The sequence below is a fragment of the Limanda limanda genome, chromosome 2 (assembly GCF_963576545.1).
Source record: "Limanda limanda chromosome 2, fLimLim1.1, whole genome shotgun sequence".
Classification (NCBI taxonomy): Eukaryota; Metazoa; Chordata; class Actinopteri; order Pleuronectiformes; family Pleuronectidae; genus Limanda; species Limanda limanda.
In genome coordinates, this window is record NC_083637.1 from 12,313,749 (window position 1) to 12,331,503 (window position 17,755).

At 39.7% G+C, this 17,755-nt stretch overlaps 2 protein-coding genes across 3 annotated transcripts in view; one reads left to right on the forward strand and one right to left on the reverse strand.

Moving 5' to 3' along the window:
* Window positions 1-1,961: 1,961 nt before the first annotated feature.
* aimp1a (aminoacyl tRNA synthetase complex interacting multifunctional protein 1a) lies at window positions 1,962-12,605 on the reverse strand. Of its 2 annotated transcripts, XM_061094309.1 has the most exons (7): window positions 12,530-12,605; window positions 9,446-9,576; window positions 8,643-8,756; window positions 6,732-6,890; window positions 4,971-5,179; window positions 4,264-4,432; window positions 1,962-2,248 (listed from the first exon to the last, which is right to left on the reverse strand). In XM_061094309.1, coding segments are annotated over exons 1-7 (951 nt in total). In that variant the 5' UTR covers window positions 12,532-12,605; the 3' UTR covers window positions 1,962-2,081. The 2 variants fall into 2 exon arrangements, with proteins under 2 accessions (XP_060950292.1, XP_060950299.1); XM_061094316.1 differs by lacking the exon at window positions 8,643-8,756.
* A 304-nt stretch (window positions 12,606-12,909) lies between these two features.
* The window catches only part of tbck (TBC1 domain containing kinase), a 38,264-nt gene continuing 33,418 nt past the window's right edge, over window positions 12,910-17,755 (forward strand). The window contains exons 1-12 of the mRNA XM_061086541.1: window positions 12,910-13,030; window positions 13,753-13,965; window positions 14,283-14,355; window positions 14,658-14,772; window positions 14,893-14,966; window positions 15,523-15,664; window positions 15,791-15,851; window positions 15,941-16,002; window positions 16,318-16,379; window positions 16,679-16,827; window positions 17,226-17,364; window positions 17,452-17,551. Of these exons, the coding sequence (XP_060942524.1) occupies window positions 13,773-13,965; window positions 14,283-14,355; window positions 14,658-14,772; window positions 14,893-14,966; window positions 15,523-15,664; window positions 15,791-15,851; window positions 15,941-16,002; window positions 16,318-16,379; window positions 16,679-16,827; window positions 17,226-17,364; window positions 17,452-17,551 (1,170 nt within the window). The 5' untranslated portion in view covers window positions 12,910-13,030; window positions 13,753-13,772. The remainder of the gene's footprint in view (window positions 13,031-13,752; window positions 13,966-14,282; window positions 14,356-14,657; window positions 14,773-14,892; window positions 14,967-15,522; window positions 15,665-15,790; window positions 15,852-15,940; window positions 16,003-16,317; window positions 16,380-16,678; window positions 16,828-17,225; window positions 17,365-17,451; window positions 17,552-17,755) is intronic.

Sequence of the window (17,755 nt, forward strand, 5' to 3'; positions counted from 1 at the left end):
TTATACATGTGCAGACACTCTGTTAGGATGTGGCCAAAATGTCAGTTAATCTGCAAAAGTCTGACTCAAAATATCCCAGGTTGCAACACTCCCTGTGGTCACAGAAAACCTCGAAAGAAACTGTGGTTTAGGTGAGAATACACTTCGGCAGAGGTCACTTATTTGAGCTGTTAGAGACATATAAAACCAAACCAAAGATATATAAATAGCTAGGTTTACTTTAAATGTGTATAGAGGTCCTGGAAGGGACAAATACAATTATTTAAAAGACATATTACAGGAGACTGTCTGATATGAGACAAATTTTAAGCTTCAACAGAACCTACATCTGGGCAAAACAATGATTTGCTTATCTAATTCGAAGCAACCAAAAACCAGCATTTTCAGAATTCAAGAATTGTTATTCTATACAATTTCATACTGCTTTATTTGTGTAGAGCTACGGGTGCAGGTTTTTGTTTATACACACCATCTACACGTGGCTTGTGGAACTGCTGCATGAGCCAGGTAGTGAGTGATACAGTTTTAAAGGTGATATGTTTAAGTCTTTGCTATTGCTACATAGCCAACATTAGCATTAATCACTGTTTAATTACTCATGTCACAGAAATGGCCAATCCTCACATTTCCTAGTTTTCACCCAAACACAGTAATGGCTTAAGCTCTTTGCAAATGACCATCACTGCCACCAAGTCCTGGCAAAAACACGTTCGGTGGCAAAGAAAAACTTTAGAACTAACAGTGAAGATAAACAAACCTTTAAAAGCTGCTAAAAAGAGTTACACATTTTACATGAAATACACAAAAATGTTAGTTTTATAGAACCTCAGTTACCTAACAATGAAGATGGGTCGACTCATTACTGTATTTGGTTCTAAACACTGGAAAATACAGAGTAATTACCATCTACCTCTGTCGTCTATGTAAAGCCCACACAGTTGCAACATCTTGACATGTGTCATCATGAGTTGGCCTAGATCTTATCAGGGTACTTCACTGTCCTCTCCCTCAGCACAGATACGTGTCACCTTGCCGGAAAAGCAGCAACATTTGAAATGTGCTTCCCAAATGAGCACATCCCAGCAACTGCATCTTGACGCAACAAAGCTGCTGTGTGTTGCACTGTTGGGTCATTCGTTTGCTGTTCTTTCCCTTGTCTGTAGAGAGCGCTTAGGGTTTAAATGGAGCACCAAACTGTGTGTTAGTGACTAAACTGGCCTGATAAATGAGATGCGTAAGTTTTTAAGTTACGTATGGCGTAATCCTATGAAGTGATTGGCGCCAAACAAATATCTGGTATCATGCAATCACGGATTATAATAATAAATCTGTCTTATTTCATCACATTTATTAACTTCATAAAACAAAAGGGAAAAATGTGCAGTTAAATCGAGTATAGAGGTTTCAGACAGATGTTTTTGCAAAGTGGAAGCCCTTAATTACTACTGATGTAACATTAGAGGCTGTGGTGTGCAGCTCTGTCTTTTTCCTCTGTGTAGTCTGATACTTCTGGAGGTGGATGGACTTTTTCTTCCAAGGGGACAATAAAACAAAGCACATGGCCCTGGCATCCCACAGCCAAGCTTGAGATAATGACAGTGGACCAGGAGACTCTAGTGCCCTGGCTGAGTACCATCTACTGTAATTAGCTTCTGCAAAGAGCTTGAGAACCTCATCTGTTTTTGTTGGACTTTGTAGAGTAACTTCCCTGCTTCATCTCCTGTTCATTAAAATGCCAACGACTAGATGAAGTAGAAACCTACGATGCACGATCAACTCCAGTTTGTCTTTCCGTTATAACTTCAAACTCAAAGCACAATCAAGCTAATGTGTCCTAGAAGAGATACACTTGGAGGGTTAAAGCATAAACAGAGTTGTATTGATGAACTACATTTTATAGACCATGACTGGATATTTTAGAGGTAAATTGGACAGATTCTTAAAGGGACACAATTGAAACATCTGCTTAAATCCCTTTATTGAACATCTTCAAAGCATTTACTTCCATTCATCACCATCATCGCCATCGCTGACCATGATTGCCAAGTAAATACGGAGTTATTTCAGGCAGCTCTGTTATTTTATTTTATTCCACTGTTGCTCATGGTTTGGGCTTTGCACACTCCCTTGCCAGCGACTTCAAAGGCAGCTCCTTTGTAGGTTGCAACACACTGGCCGTCTGTTTTTAGGTCTGGCTGAACCTGCTCCCACACCTTCTTTTTAGGGTTCAGCTCTTTGTCCGGTTCACCTGCAATCAAGACGTCAGATTGATATATATGAAGAGACTCTGCTGATCATCCATCACACATGCATGGATCCAGTTCTGATGTTATATGAACTATTTGTGGCATGTCATGTCTTGTATCACGTACTAACACACTGTTTGAATCCATGGATGCTAAGATCATAGACTGTGTGTAAGGTGGACGACATGTCTCCACTTAAAAAATATACCAGCCACAAACGCTGCCACCTTGCAATCATTTAGAGCCAAAGTCTGGGCAGTAGCGATTGAAAGATGGAGGCGTGTTAGCAAAGTCGCGACAGAAACCATCTTTGAGAAAATTTTACAATTCAACATTTTAGTTTGGTCCATGTCTCATCTACTAACATGGTAGAGGTGAGCTTAATGACCTATACTGCAGGTAGGCACCAGGTGGTGATCGAGCACCTTGGCTTCACTTTTGGGAAGCTGTCATGTCGCCCATCTTTATATACAGTATATAGTTAAAACACAATGACCAATGAGTTTCATTTTTCAGTTTTTTACATTAAGCATAATCTGAAACAAGACATTACAGGGCATTTCCTAATAGTATTCATCCTACATTAATTGTGATTAGTCTTTGTTATAGCACAAGCTTTCTAAAACCACATTTGTTCCTCGCTGTAATTCAAAACATCTAAACCGAACATCTCAGAATCACACCATGCGTCCACAGAAAACAATTAGGGGACGTTCTCATTTCACAGAGCCTTTGTTTTTGATTTCGCTGGCTTCTGTCTAGTGTCAACTTTTTCCTCTCAACTCAACCATGACGACAAAAATGTGTTTCATTTCCCAGGCCCGTGATTTCTGCCGGTTTACAACTTAAGAGTGGCAACAATCAGTTTTGATCAGAAGCGTGAAAGAGGTTTTGATGAGCAGCTTGCGCACATTCTTAAGCTCAAGCAGAAGTTGTTTGTGTCATTGATCAGGGAAATGGAGGCAATTACAACCATATAATTCTCCCACCAGCATAGGATTGTCTGTAACAGAATCTGTACTACAAAGCCTTGGTGGGAGAAAAGAGAGAAACCAGGAAACAAAACAAAAAAGACAAACTTCTCTCGTCTTATTTTCCATTACATGGCGACATGAATTATAAAAAACAGCCCAGGTGTTATGCTGTAAACAAACGTGACTTCAACACGGTTTGCGAAACATCAAGCGATCCGGTCTCTGTGTTCTGTATTGAAGCTTTTTTTCATGGAATTGTTTGATTACGACTCTTTTTAATGTTGCGTCCTTAAAATTGTTTCATGTCAAATAGATTCCTCATTTATCGAACAGCTGGGACATGTGCACAGCAGGAGGGAAAGCATTGGCTGATACAGGTGGGCTGTTGGTACTTGGACCACAAATCAACCCTAATTGTACCCTATCTTCACTTTTCAAAAGGGAACATGCAAACTTGTTATTGTTCTCTGAAGAATGTTGGATTAAGAAGAACCATTTTCTTCTCCTATTCAGCTTGGAAAACTTTTAGAATCACTGGATTCTTGGTGGTGTAGAGGAAGCACCTTGACTCGCTTACAGTCGAGTTGATGTGTACATTGAAAGAGAATAGGGATCTCTCACTTTACATAAGTTGAACTTAACAGGGCAATTAGAATACTTATCTTTATGGCTGCCTATAAAAAATGCAGGCTACATTCCCAGCAAAGAACGCTGATTAGACTGTCAAATCAGCAGTCACAGGCCATTAAGCCACCACCAAACAAGAACTGAGGAGTCTTCTAATGAGAGCTTTCATTGGGGTCCGAGAACTCATCATGATTGGTGTTGCGTGTTGTTTCTGGCACCGGGAAGGTTCAACGACACCCTTCATTTCCAGAAGACAGAAGTTATTTTGTGGAAACGAGGCCGAGAATTCTCTCAGTGGTCTCAACACAATGCCGACAATCATCCTGTGGTGATGAGGCATTACTCGTGTCTGATTTTGTAATTTAACACCAACACTGATAATAAATCTGTTTGAGGGAACAGTAATCATGCCGTACCTGGGAAGCCCTGGAAAGTCACTCTGTCCCCTGGTGCTGCTCCACTCGGAGGATCAAGGATTTCAACCTTGTCTGGCGAGCTGGCGCACATGACCATCGCCTGGGACACCACTCCCCTCATCTTGGCTGGCTTCAGGTTACAGAGCAGGACTGCCATGCGGTTTTGCATCTGCATGGGGGACAGAAGATTAACGACGGCTTTACAGCCCATATGCCTTACACAATAGAGAAGAAAAACAAATTACCCCCAATTTACTTAGTACCCAATTTGGCTGAACAGAAGAAAAACTAAACAAATCCGACAACAAAATGGACTGTTGGACTGGAGCAATAAGTCAGGTGTACTGTAGACATTTGTCCAAACAGTTATTGTCTGATTAGCCTGTCTCAGACTAGAATTACTGAATGGTTCCTTTTGTTTATTGACATTCAAAAGTACAGCCATAAAACTGACTCCTGTTTGGTTGACATATATAGATGATTGCTCATATAAATGATACAGTAAACAAGAGAGTGAAACGGGAATTTGATTTGAGATTTATGACCTCTGTAAGTGTAGTGTAGTGGACTGAAAGAAACACACAAATGGAAGCAATAACTCTACCTTTTTAACTGTAGAGCACCTTATTAGGTTTGGCTACTGAATTCCATGTCTGCAACACAAAGTTTATTATTCTAACTTCTAATACGCATATCTAAAATTGTACCTGGTCCAGGGGTATGTGCTTGACCAGGCCGCTGACCACTGTTCTGGGTGATGCCTCTCCCACATCAACCTGCTCCACGTAGAGACTGTCAGCATCTGGATGCTTCTGCGCCTCCACTATACGCCCAATACGCAGGTCCAGTCGAGACACGTCCACCTTGGCGTCCTCTTGGCTCGGAGCTGCCTGCTTTTTCTCAGCTTTCTCCCCGCCTGGAATCAAACAAACAGCATGTAATAACAAACATACTTTCAATGTCAATAAGCCCTAATCCTAAATAATAAATTTCATACTTCATGACTTTACATTTCCTGTTTTTTATTTGGTCTATAACAATGAGTTTAGTATGACAATTTGGTTGGGTGTTGTGCACGTCTGGCCCCGAACGTGAAGACAGAAGCCATCCATCACGTATTACGGAAAGGTTTGCTGAAGAGAGGCATCTGTGTGAGTTTTCATGCTATTGCACTAAATGTGCATGATATTATAGGAAATGTTTGCTGGAAAGCAGTGGCTATGTTTCGGCCAGCTGATGTCTTTCCAAGGGTTTATAAAAAACAAATTATACTTGAAACAATACCGGGCATCTGTCTGGAATCTGATTTCATTTCCTTCCATAAATGAAAACAAAGCTCACCAATGACAGGCCCCGGGGTGGCATGTGTTTCATGTGATCCACGAGTAAATCCCCAAAAATGTAAGCAATAGAAATGCGGGCAACAAATACCTTGATTTGAATGACAATACCCATATTCACTTTTGACTGAAAGTGATACAGTGACATAACAGAATAACAGATGTTTCCTCCCAAAGAGATAAAGTGACTCGCCAGGTTTTATAGCACACATTGATTCCAGTGGACTGCCCTGGTCAAAAGATCACACAGTCTTTAATCATTCCTCTGACTCTTCACCAACTCTGAAGAACATAAAGTCCAAACCTTGCCTTTGATATTCAAAATAAAAATATCACAGCTCCACCAGGGTTCCACATGGGTTTGTTCACTTAACAAGTGATGGCAGTTTGAATGAGGTGAGAACACGGTGTGATAAAGGAAGACAAAACTCGACACGTCAAGAGGGATATATCTCTTTCAATAACAGCTCTCCAACATCTGGATGCAAGAAATGCCAGTGAATTTGTCAAGCTCTCTGCTACCTCTTTCTAAAGGATGAGACCCATAAACAAATCCAGGACTAATTATTCCCTGTCTATGCCAGACAGCTCTCCTAATAAGTCCACATTGCATATTGCCAAAACAGAACTATATATCTGTGTGATTTACTTGCGATTAATTGAAATCTTCAGGAAGAAGTTTTCTTGTTTTGGACTTGAAAATTACAATACACATTGAAAAAACAACCAACAATAAATCATTCTCGAATTGGACAATAAATATTCCAGTGATGCCCAGAGATCTTGGATCCAGTAAGAGCAGCACATTGCTGCCTTACATGTGTTGCCACCGGATATTGAGAATGCAAATAGAGAAACACTGGATCGCAGAACCTTAAGTTTATGAAAATATGAATACTATTGTTGAAGAATAAGGTTAAGCAAATCCTTCAGAGGCAAGAGATGAGTCAATTTCATACATTTAATATGGTCCTGTGAACAAACTGAAAATGAAACACATGACAAAGTAACTTGCTAAATATCAAGTCAAAATATAAAATTCTGGACTTAAGCCAATATAAAAGGGTTTAGATGTGAAAACTTCAAAAGATGCTCAGAAACATGTTAATCCTTTCACTGAGACATTACCTTTTTTCTCTGGCTTCTTCTTTTTACCCTCGTCTTTGGGAGAGGGGCTCTGAGCAGCAGCAGGCGAGGCCGAGGGTACGGGAGCAGAGGGTTTGGGAGGGGTGGGCTTCGAACTGCACTCCACTGTGGGTTCATCTGATGTCATAGCCACGTCTAGCACTACAGGAAGGAAGTATCAGTGATGTTAATGTGAAAAAGTGGTAAATAGTGGATTGCAATCAGAGACTCAAGTATATCTGATGACTGTTATCCTCTGCACACACTTCCTTTCCCTAATGTCACATACACAAAAGCATGCAGTGCTGGGAAGTAAAAATAATTTAGTATAGAAAGCACACTAGGGCCTGGTTGTGCCTTTTCACGCACGGAGCTGCTTGCGTCAACATAAAACAGTGAAATGATACAGAGGGAGCTTTATTTACACTCAAAGTGGGAGGACCGCTCTCCTGGTGCAAACAGTTTTGATGGGAAAATGACAGTGTCCCGGCTGATGGCAACAAGGAAATGGAGCCATAGGGCAGGGAACAATGTCCTACAATAACGCCCCTGAAAAAAACTAACCCTTCATTTAAGGCGCCTGATGTTTTGAGTTCCCACAAAACCTTGTGCCCGTGTCTGACAAACATCGGTCTGCAGGCGCACCACCACCACCATAATACTTTTAATTCTATGTTAGGACATGAGATAAGGACCTTTCCGGTTTACCTTGGAATTATAGGCAATAACCTCTGAAACTCTTGACACTCCACTTTTTAGTTTCCTGTCAAGGATTTTTACATTTAAGGAATAAAAGCATAAACACAGTAATATCACATAATGATACTTAAAGTAAGTGAAATATTCTTAGATCATTTTATCTAATTTCCCAAATTTAAACTGGGCCTAACTGGAATCTTTAGAGGTTTCAGCAAAACACTATTTATTTAAAGTGAGTGTGTAAACACGACAGTGTGTTTTTCCCTCAGTAAATGGTTGGGACCCAAGCAGAGGGAATAAGAGAACAAATACGTAGCTTATACTTGTCCAGGCGCCTTTGCACTTATGTTGCAAAACACAACTTCATGAGTAAAACATAGGTAAACAAAAGAGGAACCAACATTTTTTTGATTTAAAAATGCATTATCTGCACAATATTTTTGATTTAAATGAGTCACTGTTGGATTCAACAGAGTTTAATAATTTTGACTTAAAAATGGTTTGAAGTCAATTTGATACCGAACTTATAATTTTTTTCTTGGGAGCCGAACAGTTGTTAAGTTGAAAGTCTTCGATTGGCACCATTATAGTAACATTGCACGGTTTGTTCTTTTCACCTCAAAAACAAATAAAGTCATTTTAAATGTCTTTCAGAAAGTTTCACATTCCTTGTTTTAATGGAGCTATTTTATGTCAACAGTAAAAGAAACCGCCCAAAATAAACATCACAATCAGATACAATACATGGAACAAGTAAGCACTGAGTGAAATGGAACACATTCCTGCAGTGTTCCAACACCAACATGATGAGTTTAAAATTTGTTTATTCCTTCAAATCCCCTTTTATTCCTGCAGTGTCTTTCTGGAAAACATTAAATGTGTGTTAATGTGTGCGAACCGAGCCGTTTGCCCTCGGATGTCAATGTATGTCACAGACACTCAAGGAATCTCGAGGCTCTAAAGTTGCTTATAATGAAAACAGAGGAGATCTGGTTATGATGAGCTGAAGCGAGAATGCACAAGATGTTATCATTGATAGTACAAACCAAACAGGGCTCTAATGAGCAACAACGGATATCAAATGTTGCTAAGTCGGGGACACTCATTGTGATATAACTTGATATAAAACGGATAACGACATCAAGGTCTTTCTTTAAAGAAACAAACATTTGATTTGCTCTGGAAGAGCCTGCTGGGAACCAAACTCAAACCTACCCCCTCTCCTCTTCTCTTTTTCCAGCAACTGTTTTTTCAGCGCCTGGATGTCATTCTTCAGTTTCGCATTCTCCACCATCAGTTTCTTCTCTTCCCTGACACTGGCCTGGGCGACTGCAACGAGGGAAATTCTTGTTTAAACAGCACAGGGATTCCATTTCATCTTCCCGTGGGACATTTTAAAAAACGGCTTCGCTAGTGCTAATACATTACTGACTAACATAAATTGGCTGCTAAAATCAATATTGTGAGTGGGCTTAATAACAGCCATGAATTTCTGAACTGGTATAGTTTTTTATTTACAATTTCTTTATATAATGCATGTGCTCAATTTGTGCAGGGGGTACTATTTAAAGTGGGGAAGGATATGGGATAATGGAGATGGAAATTCAAGGATATAGCTTTGGGTTTTTTGCAACTAAAATATGGCCTACATTCAATGTTTATTACAATTACGCAGAATTACCGTTGAACAGGATACTTTAAATTCTGTAAAATAAATATATAAATCCAAATTCAGCATTTATAATAAATCAATAGGAAACTAGATTTGGCTGATTTGAACCTTAATTTACGTCAGACTAATTTGTGAACTACAGAGGAGTTTTATATAACTTGTATACTCAGGTTTCATTTACTTGTTAGTGGTCACACTGGTATTTCACTTGTATAGCCTGTCTAGACAAAATGAACTGGGAACTTTATGTAAATGGGCTGCATTTATATAGCGCTTTTACAGCAGGCCTTTTACTTGCTGACAGAGTTGCTGTGTATGGGTGTTAATTTGCGGTGTGCCCTCTCACTTGTTTTCTCCTTCAGGAACTGGACTTGCTGTTTGAGGTACTCGATGATCTGGTCGGCCTCAGCTGCTCGCTGCTCCAGCTTCAACAGAGGATTGTGACTCGACATGTTGACCAAGGAGCGAGCCAGGAACCTAAAACGCAATAGAAAGTACCAACCATCAAAACTCTATAAAAAATAAGTAGAAAATAAGACTGAAATGACTGTAGAGATTTCTAAATAGAGTAACTTGCATATTTTTTGTGATACATACAACTATGGGGTCATGAATACTGTTGAGTCCCTGTATTCCTTGTTATTTTGTATAATTAACTCGTGTGACACTTTGTAGCAATATAAAACTAGATGGTGTTTTCAAGTACCATGCTGGACATCTACAAAAGATACATGTTTGGAGTTACAAGGTTTGCATTCCAGTACAACCTCACCACAAACTACAGCCTCTAAAATGACCACAGAGCAGAGACAACCTCTGTCTGACAGTCTCAACAAAAACCCAACACTGAAATTGGCACTAAGGTGGTATGTGTTGCAGGGGTGTTCTATAGGATTGCATTGCTTTGTACATGGGTTTTCTACTTTTGCGTGACAGTCCATGATATAATGTCGTGTCTCAATCTTGAATACTGTTTATTTTTAAATAACAAATAAGGACTTGTGGAGGCCTAATTGCAATTTGTATGACAAAGCAAGTGTATTTACCTCTGATAAAGAGGTTATGTTGTCACTTTGTTTGTTTTTCTTACACATTTCTCAGATTAACAGGCAGTTCCAGAACTTTTCTTTTACACTTTCATTAACCTGGCAAGATAGGGCGTTTGCCTTGATGGAGGTATGTGCCCTCTGAGTGCCCTTCTCTTTTGATAGGTTTTCTGTGACATGTAGCCCCAGTTTGTTTTCAACTATGTGTTGATGTTATTTTTCTCTACAGTTATTTTGGCTAATGAAGTGACACAATCTGACCTCTGTCCACAAGGCATGTAGAAACATAATCAACATTCATAAAAATGACAGTAAATCCGCAAATCTTGATTCCAAATTGTCAAATTAAATGGTTTGATGCAAAATGTTAGTGTTGGAAAACCTCATAAAATCTGTAACAAGTTCCAGGTCAACTTGGTCATTCCAAAATCTCTCCAAATTCCAAGTGGCATTCAGAGAGTTTTGTCCTTTAAATCATACTAGAATCACATTATGTAATACATTTTGGAAATAGAGTTCAAAAGGGATCCGCCACTCTTAAGCCAGTCGCCCAAAATACAGCTGGACACCAGTTTGGGTTCCGGATTATGTTCCTTTATCTACCGAACTTGGCAAATCGCTCTCTCAAAGAAAGAGGAAAAGAAATATTTGTACAGGCCGAGGCATGGAGAAAAAAAAAACTTCTAACACATATAGCAGGGAGGCGCTGGAAAACAACAGCTGGCCCGAGATGAAAACAAAATGTTGGGGGATGAGGAAATTAGAAACACAAAAGAGCTGGAGTTGATAAAATCGGGGATCAAAGCATTGTTTTTTGAGAAACTGAATTGATTTAAACAGGACCAGTGGTGGAGTAACAACATCAGCCACAAAAGGGCTGATCTCATTTGGATAACCTCTAAAAATGGGTCCTCGGGCCGGGTTATGGACCGTGGCATAATGACACTGAGAGGCCATTGCAGCTTTGGATTTCAGATGGAAATGTGTTAACAATATTATATAAGAGTTGGACTGTCAGGCTGTTAATATATCTGTCTTCACTGCGTAGGAATTCCAACATTTGATTAGATTCACCCTCTGGTTTGCAAGTAGAACACCACATCTGACTATTTGCATTCTAATCAATCTAAAAATAAAAAAGCCAGGATGGTTTTTGTCCATTTTGCGTTTCCATCAATTTTAGATAATGCTGCACAGCTACCACATGTAGTTTGAATTAAATCAGTGAATCTGTCACGTTGAGCCAACGGCTTTCTCTGAAATGGTGTGGAGTTGTCAGTAGCCGGACCAGGAGACAAGTGTTTCCGTCTTCCATTAACCATCCCCATTTTACCATTATACTGGAGGAGGATCGTTCCATACCTGGACAGACCATAATAGAAGAGAGCACAGGTTGCCAGCACCACCTGAAGGCATCCCAGGGACCTACATGTTTATTATTTAAAAAGAGCTGTGATTTGACCTTTTACAGGATAAATCTGTGGCATGTACAGGGAGGTCAAAATATATATACGACTATCCACTGTTATTGAAATCGATAACAGACCATTAATGATTTGATTTGGATAGAGTCAACATGCAGTTATTGATTTATAAACTGCACAGGTAGAATACTTGATCAAATCAGTTAAATTATGACGCATTGTCAAGAGCACAGTAGAAAACTTGGACTCTGGACCACGACTCTCCCTCAATAATTAACAATAACTGTATAACACCTCTTATTTCCTCCTCGTTACTGGTTAAATTATACATTTTTTAATGATCTGTCAAGTCAAGATCCTATTTTTGCAAACAGACAAAAATGTTAAATTGTTAAGCTAAGGGGACAGAAACGTTACAGCAATAATTGTTAATGTAAATATGATTATTTATTAATCATTTATTTGATTTGTCATTTTCTTGTTCCAAATTATAAAACATTGAACACCTTTGGGTCTTGGCCTTCTGGAAAATAAAAAAAAATATGGACATTGTAATCTATGTAACTGATTGACTAATTTTAGAAATGAACTTATAATGAAAGTGAAATCATTCACTACTTCTCTTCTTCAATAACGAACTGGGTTGTTATTTTACTGCAGTTTCAGTCATTTGTGAATCACAGCAGCTCAAATAATCGTCTTGTTCTACATATTAATGATCGAGTGGATCAAAGGATTAGAAATAAACGAGTGTTCTGGAGACGCAATGGCTCAACGCTGAGAAATGATCGTTACCTCTCGTTGCATCAGTTAATAATAAGTGAGCTAGCCACTCTCATGTGGCTATCGCAGGGTTAGCCGTTAGCTACAGGGGGCTAGCTACACGATGCTAACGATCAAGATACAAGTTAGTTGAAGCAGTGAAATAAAACACATAAGTTATTTTTGTAACGAACTTACATGGACTCTACAGACCCAGCACGTTTCAGGGGCGCTGAGGTTGACAGCTGCTAGCCTGGTCGGAGAGAAGCTACTTCAGGACCCCAGCGAGTAGATCTCTAAACGCTCCGGATGTTGAAGCAGCCTCCTGAATCATCTGCTTAGCTCTCTATCCATGTGTTTTATAAATCAACGCCCGGTGCGAGGATGCAGCTGTAAACGCCTGTGTGTAATAACAAGAATGAAAGAATACGTGGTTTAAAAAATATATCCGAAACAGCGTTTGTAAAAAATGTTTTGCTGAAGTATATTTTCGACCGATTCAAGCATTTAAATCAATTTTTAAAAATCGTCATTCGCGCAGCACATTGTCGCGCTGATGTGACGTCAGGTGGGTCACGTTCACTCAGCTGTTTCCCTTCACAGAGGCAGGAAAGGATTTCATTAAAGAATACATCTTGAGGAGTGTTTTTTAGATTCCAGGCTCATGCTGTGGACGCGTTGGCAGACTTCCTGTTGACCGTGAGTACATCTTTCATGGGTGATGCACATGAGGTCATGTGTAATAAGACATTTGTTTTCATCCCTCGACCACAGACTCAGGGTGGGTTCATCCACTGGGTTTAAAACATAAAGTATTATCGCTTGTTCATGAGATTGATGCACATCTCAACCATGTGATGCAAACACTTTTTAATTACAGCGACAGTGTTAATATGACACCTTCTCGAATGGTTGTGTTTGATCTCAGGGAACGTCAACAAACCTACAAGCTTTAACTAACCCCGCGGTTTATATGATATAATATAATATAATATAAACCTTATCGATCCCATGTCGGGAAAATGTGCTTATTACAACCGTTATAATAGAGACAACATGTAAACAAGAGAACAAGAGGCAATACAAAAAAGAAAATACGGAGAATATGTACATTACATACCTTTCTCTACAGACAGAATATTGTGGGTATACCTAAATGTGCTGGAGTAGAGGGCACTGCTACAGGATCATTGCAGACAGGTGGGTGGCAGGTGCATTTCACAATAAGAGGCTTACTTATGGAATCATATGATCACTGTGTAATATACGTATTCAAATACAAGTAATATGCAATGGGAACTAATATGCAAATAGTTATGTTTAGCTAAAAAGTGAGAGCTGATGCGGTTTCCAATACTCCTCTCACTCAAATTCATCTATATTATCACATATCACTCATACATTGTCTCTCCCATTCTCAGTGCATCAAGCCAGTGACAGGATGAGGCCCCTCAAAGATGCTCAGCTCGGGGCCTTCACCTTCTTTGCCTCTGCTCTCCCTCATGATGTCTGTGGGAGCAATGGCCTCCCCCTCACGCCCAACTCCATCAAAATCCTGGGACGCTTTCAGATCCTCAAGACCGTCACTCACCCCAGACTGTGTCAGTATGTGGACATCTCCAGAGGGAAACATGGTACGACTTTCTGTCTTTTCTAATCATGATGCATACAACATTGTTCCATGGCATGACTTTATGTATTAGTTAATTTTTCAGTTTTGTAATACTATGTGTACTTTCACGGAACTTATCCAATATAAATGAGGTAAGGAAATATCAAGTTTAATGAGGCTAGTGCCTAAATATACAATACAGGTAAGATAAGTTACATAAATATTAAAACAAATCGGATATTAAGTATTAGACGGTATCTTGAAAAACACACATCCTAAATATCAATAAATGTTGCTAACTGCATTTGCTAACTTACGTTGCTTCTTCTTGTTCTATAGAACGACTGATTGTTGTTGCTGAGCACTATGAAAGCAGTTTAAGCGATTTCCAAAAACAGCGGAAGACTGTCAGGTGAGATTGCCATTACAAATCCTCTCAACTGTTAAGCAGAGTAAATGTGAAAAAAAACTTTTTCTGTTGAATAATTAGCATTAAAACTCCTATTGTTGATTAAATCATGTTGTTTATAACGGCCGAACTTAGGTTTGCATAAACGTATATCAACAGTTTGTTGAGTTTCTAATCCCTAAATAGTTAAAATGTAAATATCTACGTATCTTTACTCTGACCTCGTATCCACCTGACCCTCAAAAAGCTTTTACACACGCTTATCTTTGTGTTTGTTTGTGTTTGTTTGTGTTTGTTTGTGTTAGCCCAGAGAAGGTGCTGCAGATGGCCTTTGAGGTCCTTGAAGGTCTGGAGTTTATGAACAAACACGGTATGGTGCACAGGGCCCTCAGTGCACACAACGTGCTGATGGACTGCAAGGTATCGTCTCCGTCCAATTGAGCTGTTTTACGTTTGTCTGAATGTCTCTGCAGCTGAAAAGAAAAAGAGCGGTCACCCAAATGCTGCAACGTCATTCTAAGATGGATCTTTTCTTTGTAGGGGAATGTCAAGCTGGCAAAGTTTGGCCTTTACCACATGACTGATCATGGAGCCGATGTAGATTTCCCCATTGGGTATGTTCTCTTCTCCTCATTTATCACTGAGAATGGTTCATTACTGCTCCTCTGGAACACTTCAACTGGTTTGACTGAGCTATGCCAGCTGCCGGTTCAGGGTCAAAGGTTCACTGGTATCTGTTTGATGTTCACCAGATCATAAGAAAAAGGCAAATGGCCTTAAAATTGAACCATAATTGCCCATCATTTTTCATAGAAACCAGGTTTTAAGGCATCAAAATAGTTTCCTGGTTGAGGAACTGTAACCGATCGTTGGGCTTTTATCCTGATCCAAAGGCCTTTGTGTTCTACCGAGTATCTGTGTGTAATATCCTTCTGCAGATTGAAAAGAGAGAACATCGCACATCCCCACTGTTTCCAACACAGGACATCTGGACAGAAAATGTGCTGTGTTGTGTGGATTGTTTTGAGGATTAACTGAGAATACTTCAACTAATGCTAGAGATATGAAGAGCACAGTTTAGATTACTAGAGGAAACTAGATATCTACAATAAGTCTTATTCCGAGGCTTACAAAGTGATGTTCTAAACTGCTCCGGGATCTCCACCTCAGGTACCCATCATACCTTGCACCAGAGGTGATCGCTCAGGGCTCTTTCCACCGCAGTGACCATTCTCGGGATGAAGCTCCTCTGCCGTCAGGACCCAAGACTGATGTCTGGTCTCTCGGGGTGTTGCTTTTTGAATTGTGTGCAGTAAGAGTCGTTCATAAATTACTTTATTCATACACAACCTTTATAATGTTTTTTTTTTTTTAACTTGCATATAATGCTGTATGGATTGATTTCACCTTAAAGTCTAATGCTGTGAACCGGTTACAGGGCAGACGCCTGCTGCAGAATATTGATATTAGCGAGAGACTAAAATTCATTCTAACCTTGGGTAAGTGGGGGGGGGCTTAATTATTTCAAGTACAGAGCAATATGCTCTTAAGCTCAATTACGCTTATGCTGTGGTGGTGTCATTCTCAGGTTGCATGGACGACATTGTCACTGTCCTTGCCGAGGAACATGGTTGCCTTGATACAATTAAGGTAAGTAAAAAAAATTATATATAAATATACATGGTCTGTTAAAGCTAAAGGATCCTTTAAAGCTAAAGGCTTATTTGTCTCTCAGTATTTCTGTGTCTCTCTATCACGCCAAATAATTATTAAAAATACAATTTTCACAATTTATATAAATCAGAATTGCACTCTATTATAATATATACAGACACTTGCAAATCCTCCCACTGTTCATTTTGCAGAAACACTTTTTTTATTTCATTTTTGAGATTATCGGAAGATACAGTAGCATCTATTTATATATTTTGTGTTTAACTGTAGCAAATTACCTCATTTCTGCAGGAGCTGCCTGAGGACGTTCTGGAGTTATTAAGGAAATGCCTGACCTTTCTTCCATCCAAAAGGTAAATACACTCTGTGGTGCACATCATATCCTGTCAGAGGAGATTGGCCGTTGAGTTTCCAAAACACTTTGGTCACGCACGTTACAAAGTAGTCTTGTCTCTGCAGCATGTGCGTCAGAGAGGATTCAGGCGACGAGTGAAATGATACCAAAACAAAAAGATTCAAGTTATTGGCTGAAACTGTGACAAAGATTTAGGATCAAAACGTATCAAGTTTTTATACAGCTACGCCTGAAAGGCACAGTTGGTGTTTTCTGATAGTTGGATTTTTGACCATGAAGACTTTGTGTATCCTTCAGGCCAACCCCTGCAGAGCTTCTGGTAGACCCTGTGTTCGCTGGGGTCTCCTGCCTCTACACGCCCTTCCAGAAGCCTGTCAGCCTCTTCTCCTCCTCCCTCCGCTGTGCACATCTGGTGCTCCCAGACGACATCAGTGACCTTTGCAAAGGTCTGTGCCAAAAACATCCAACTGTACAGCGCATCAACATGCCCAGTGATCATCTCTGACATACAGTTCCTTAAAACTGGATTATCTTGAAGCAGCTATAACTATAATGCCAGTATTAGTTACAGTGGCAGACAGAAGTAAAACATATCTTCTGTCTTTGATATTGAAGATGTTTTGGTTACCTCAAATAACCGTTTTAGTTTTTGATTCGATCGTTTTGCTCTTATTCCTACATCATTTTATTTGTTCCATTCTATAACCTGTGAAACACACTGTATGTCAATCCTTCCGAACATTTAACAGCATCAGAAAAGGAAAATCATTCTGCAGCTGTTACATGTTACAGCGCCTCCTGTGTTTGTGGGGAGGTGTTTACTGTTTTGTGTGTCTGCTGTTAGATGACGATGACGACTACCTGTCAGAGCGGGCCATAGACGAGGTTTACCATCTGTGGTGTCTGGCTGGAGGAGACATGGAGAAGGAGCTGACCAATAAGGAGATCATACAGTCCAAACCTCCAATCTGCACACTGCCCAAGTACATCACACATACACACACGGACGTATGTTCTAGTTAATTTCATACCCAGATGCGGTACAATGAACACTCATTTCTCTGTTCTAGTTTTGTCCTGGAAGACGGCGAGTCATTTGGTCAGGGCAGGGATCGAAGTTTCTTGCTGGACGACACGACAGTGACACTCTCTCTGTGCCAACTCAGAAATGTAAGACAAAAAAATATGTCCAATATTGTGTAAATTAAGGTATTGTGTATATAACAATTCATACTCTCCATCCACTACTTTGTTTTAAAGCTAATTATAGAAGAAAGCACAGGATTGATGTATTGATTGGTAGAAGGACGCCCTAATTTACATTACAGCACAAGTAACGCATCAGTAAAGAAATCAATTCACTTCACATCGATA

Coding starts and splice junctions, on each gene's coding strand:
- aimp1a (XM_061094309.1), bottom strand. Junction 5,180..6,731: donor GAAGAAGCCAGAGAAAAAAG/GTAATGTCTCAG, acceptor GTTTGATTCCAG/GCGGGGAGAAAGCTGAGAAA. Junction 2,249..4,263: donor GACTTTCCAGGGCTTCCCAG/GTACGGCATGAT, acceptor TCTTGATTGCAG/GTGAACCGGACAAAGAGCTG.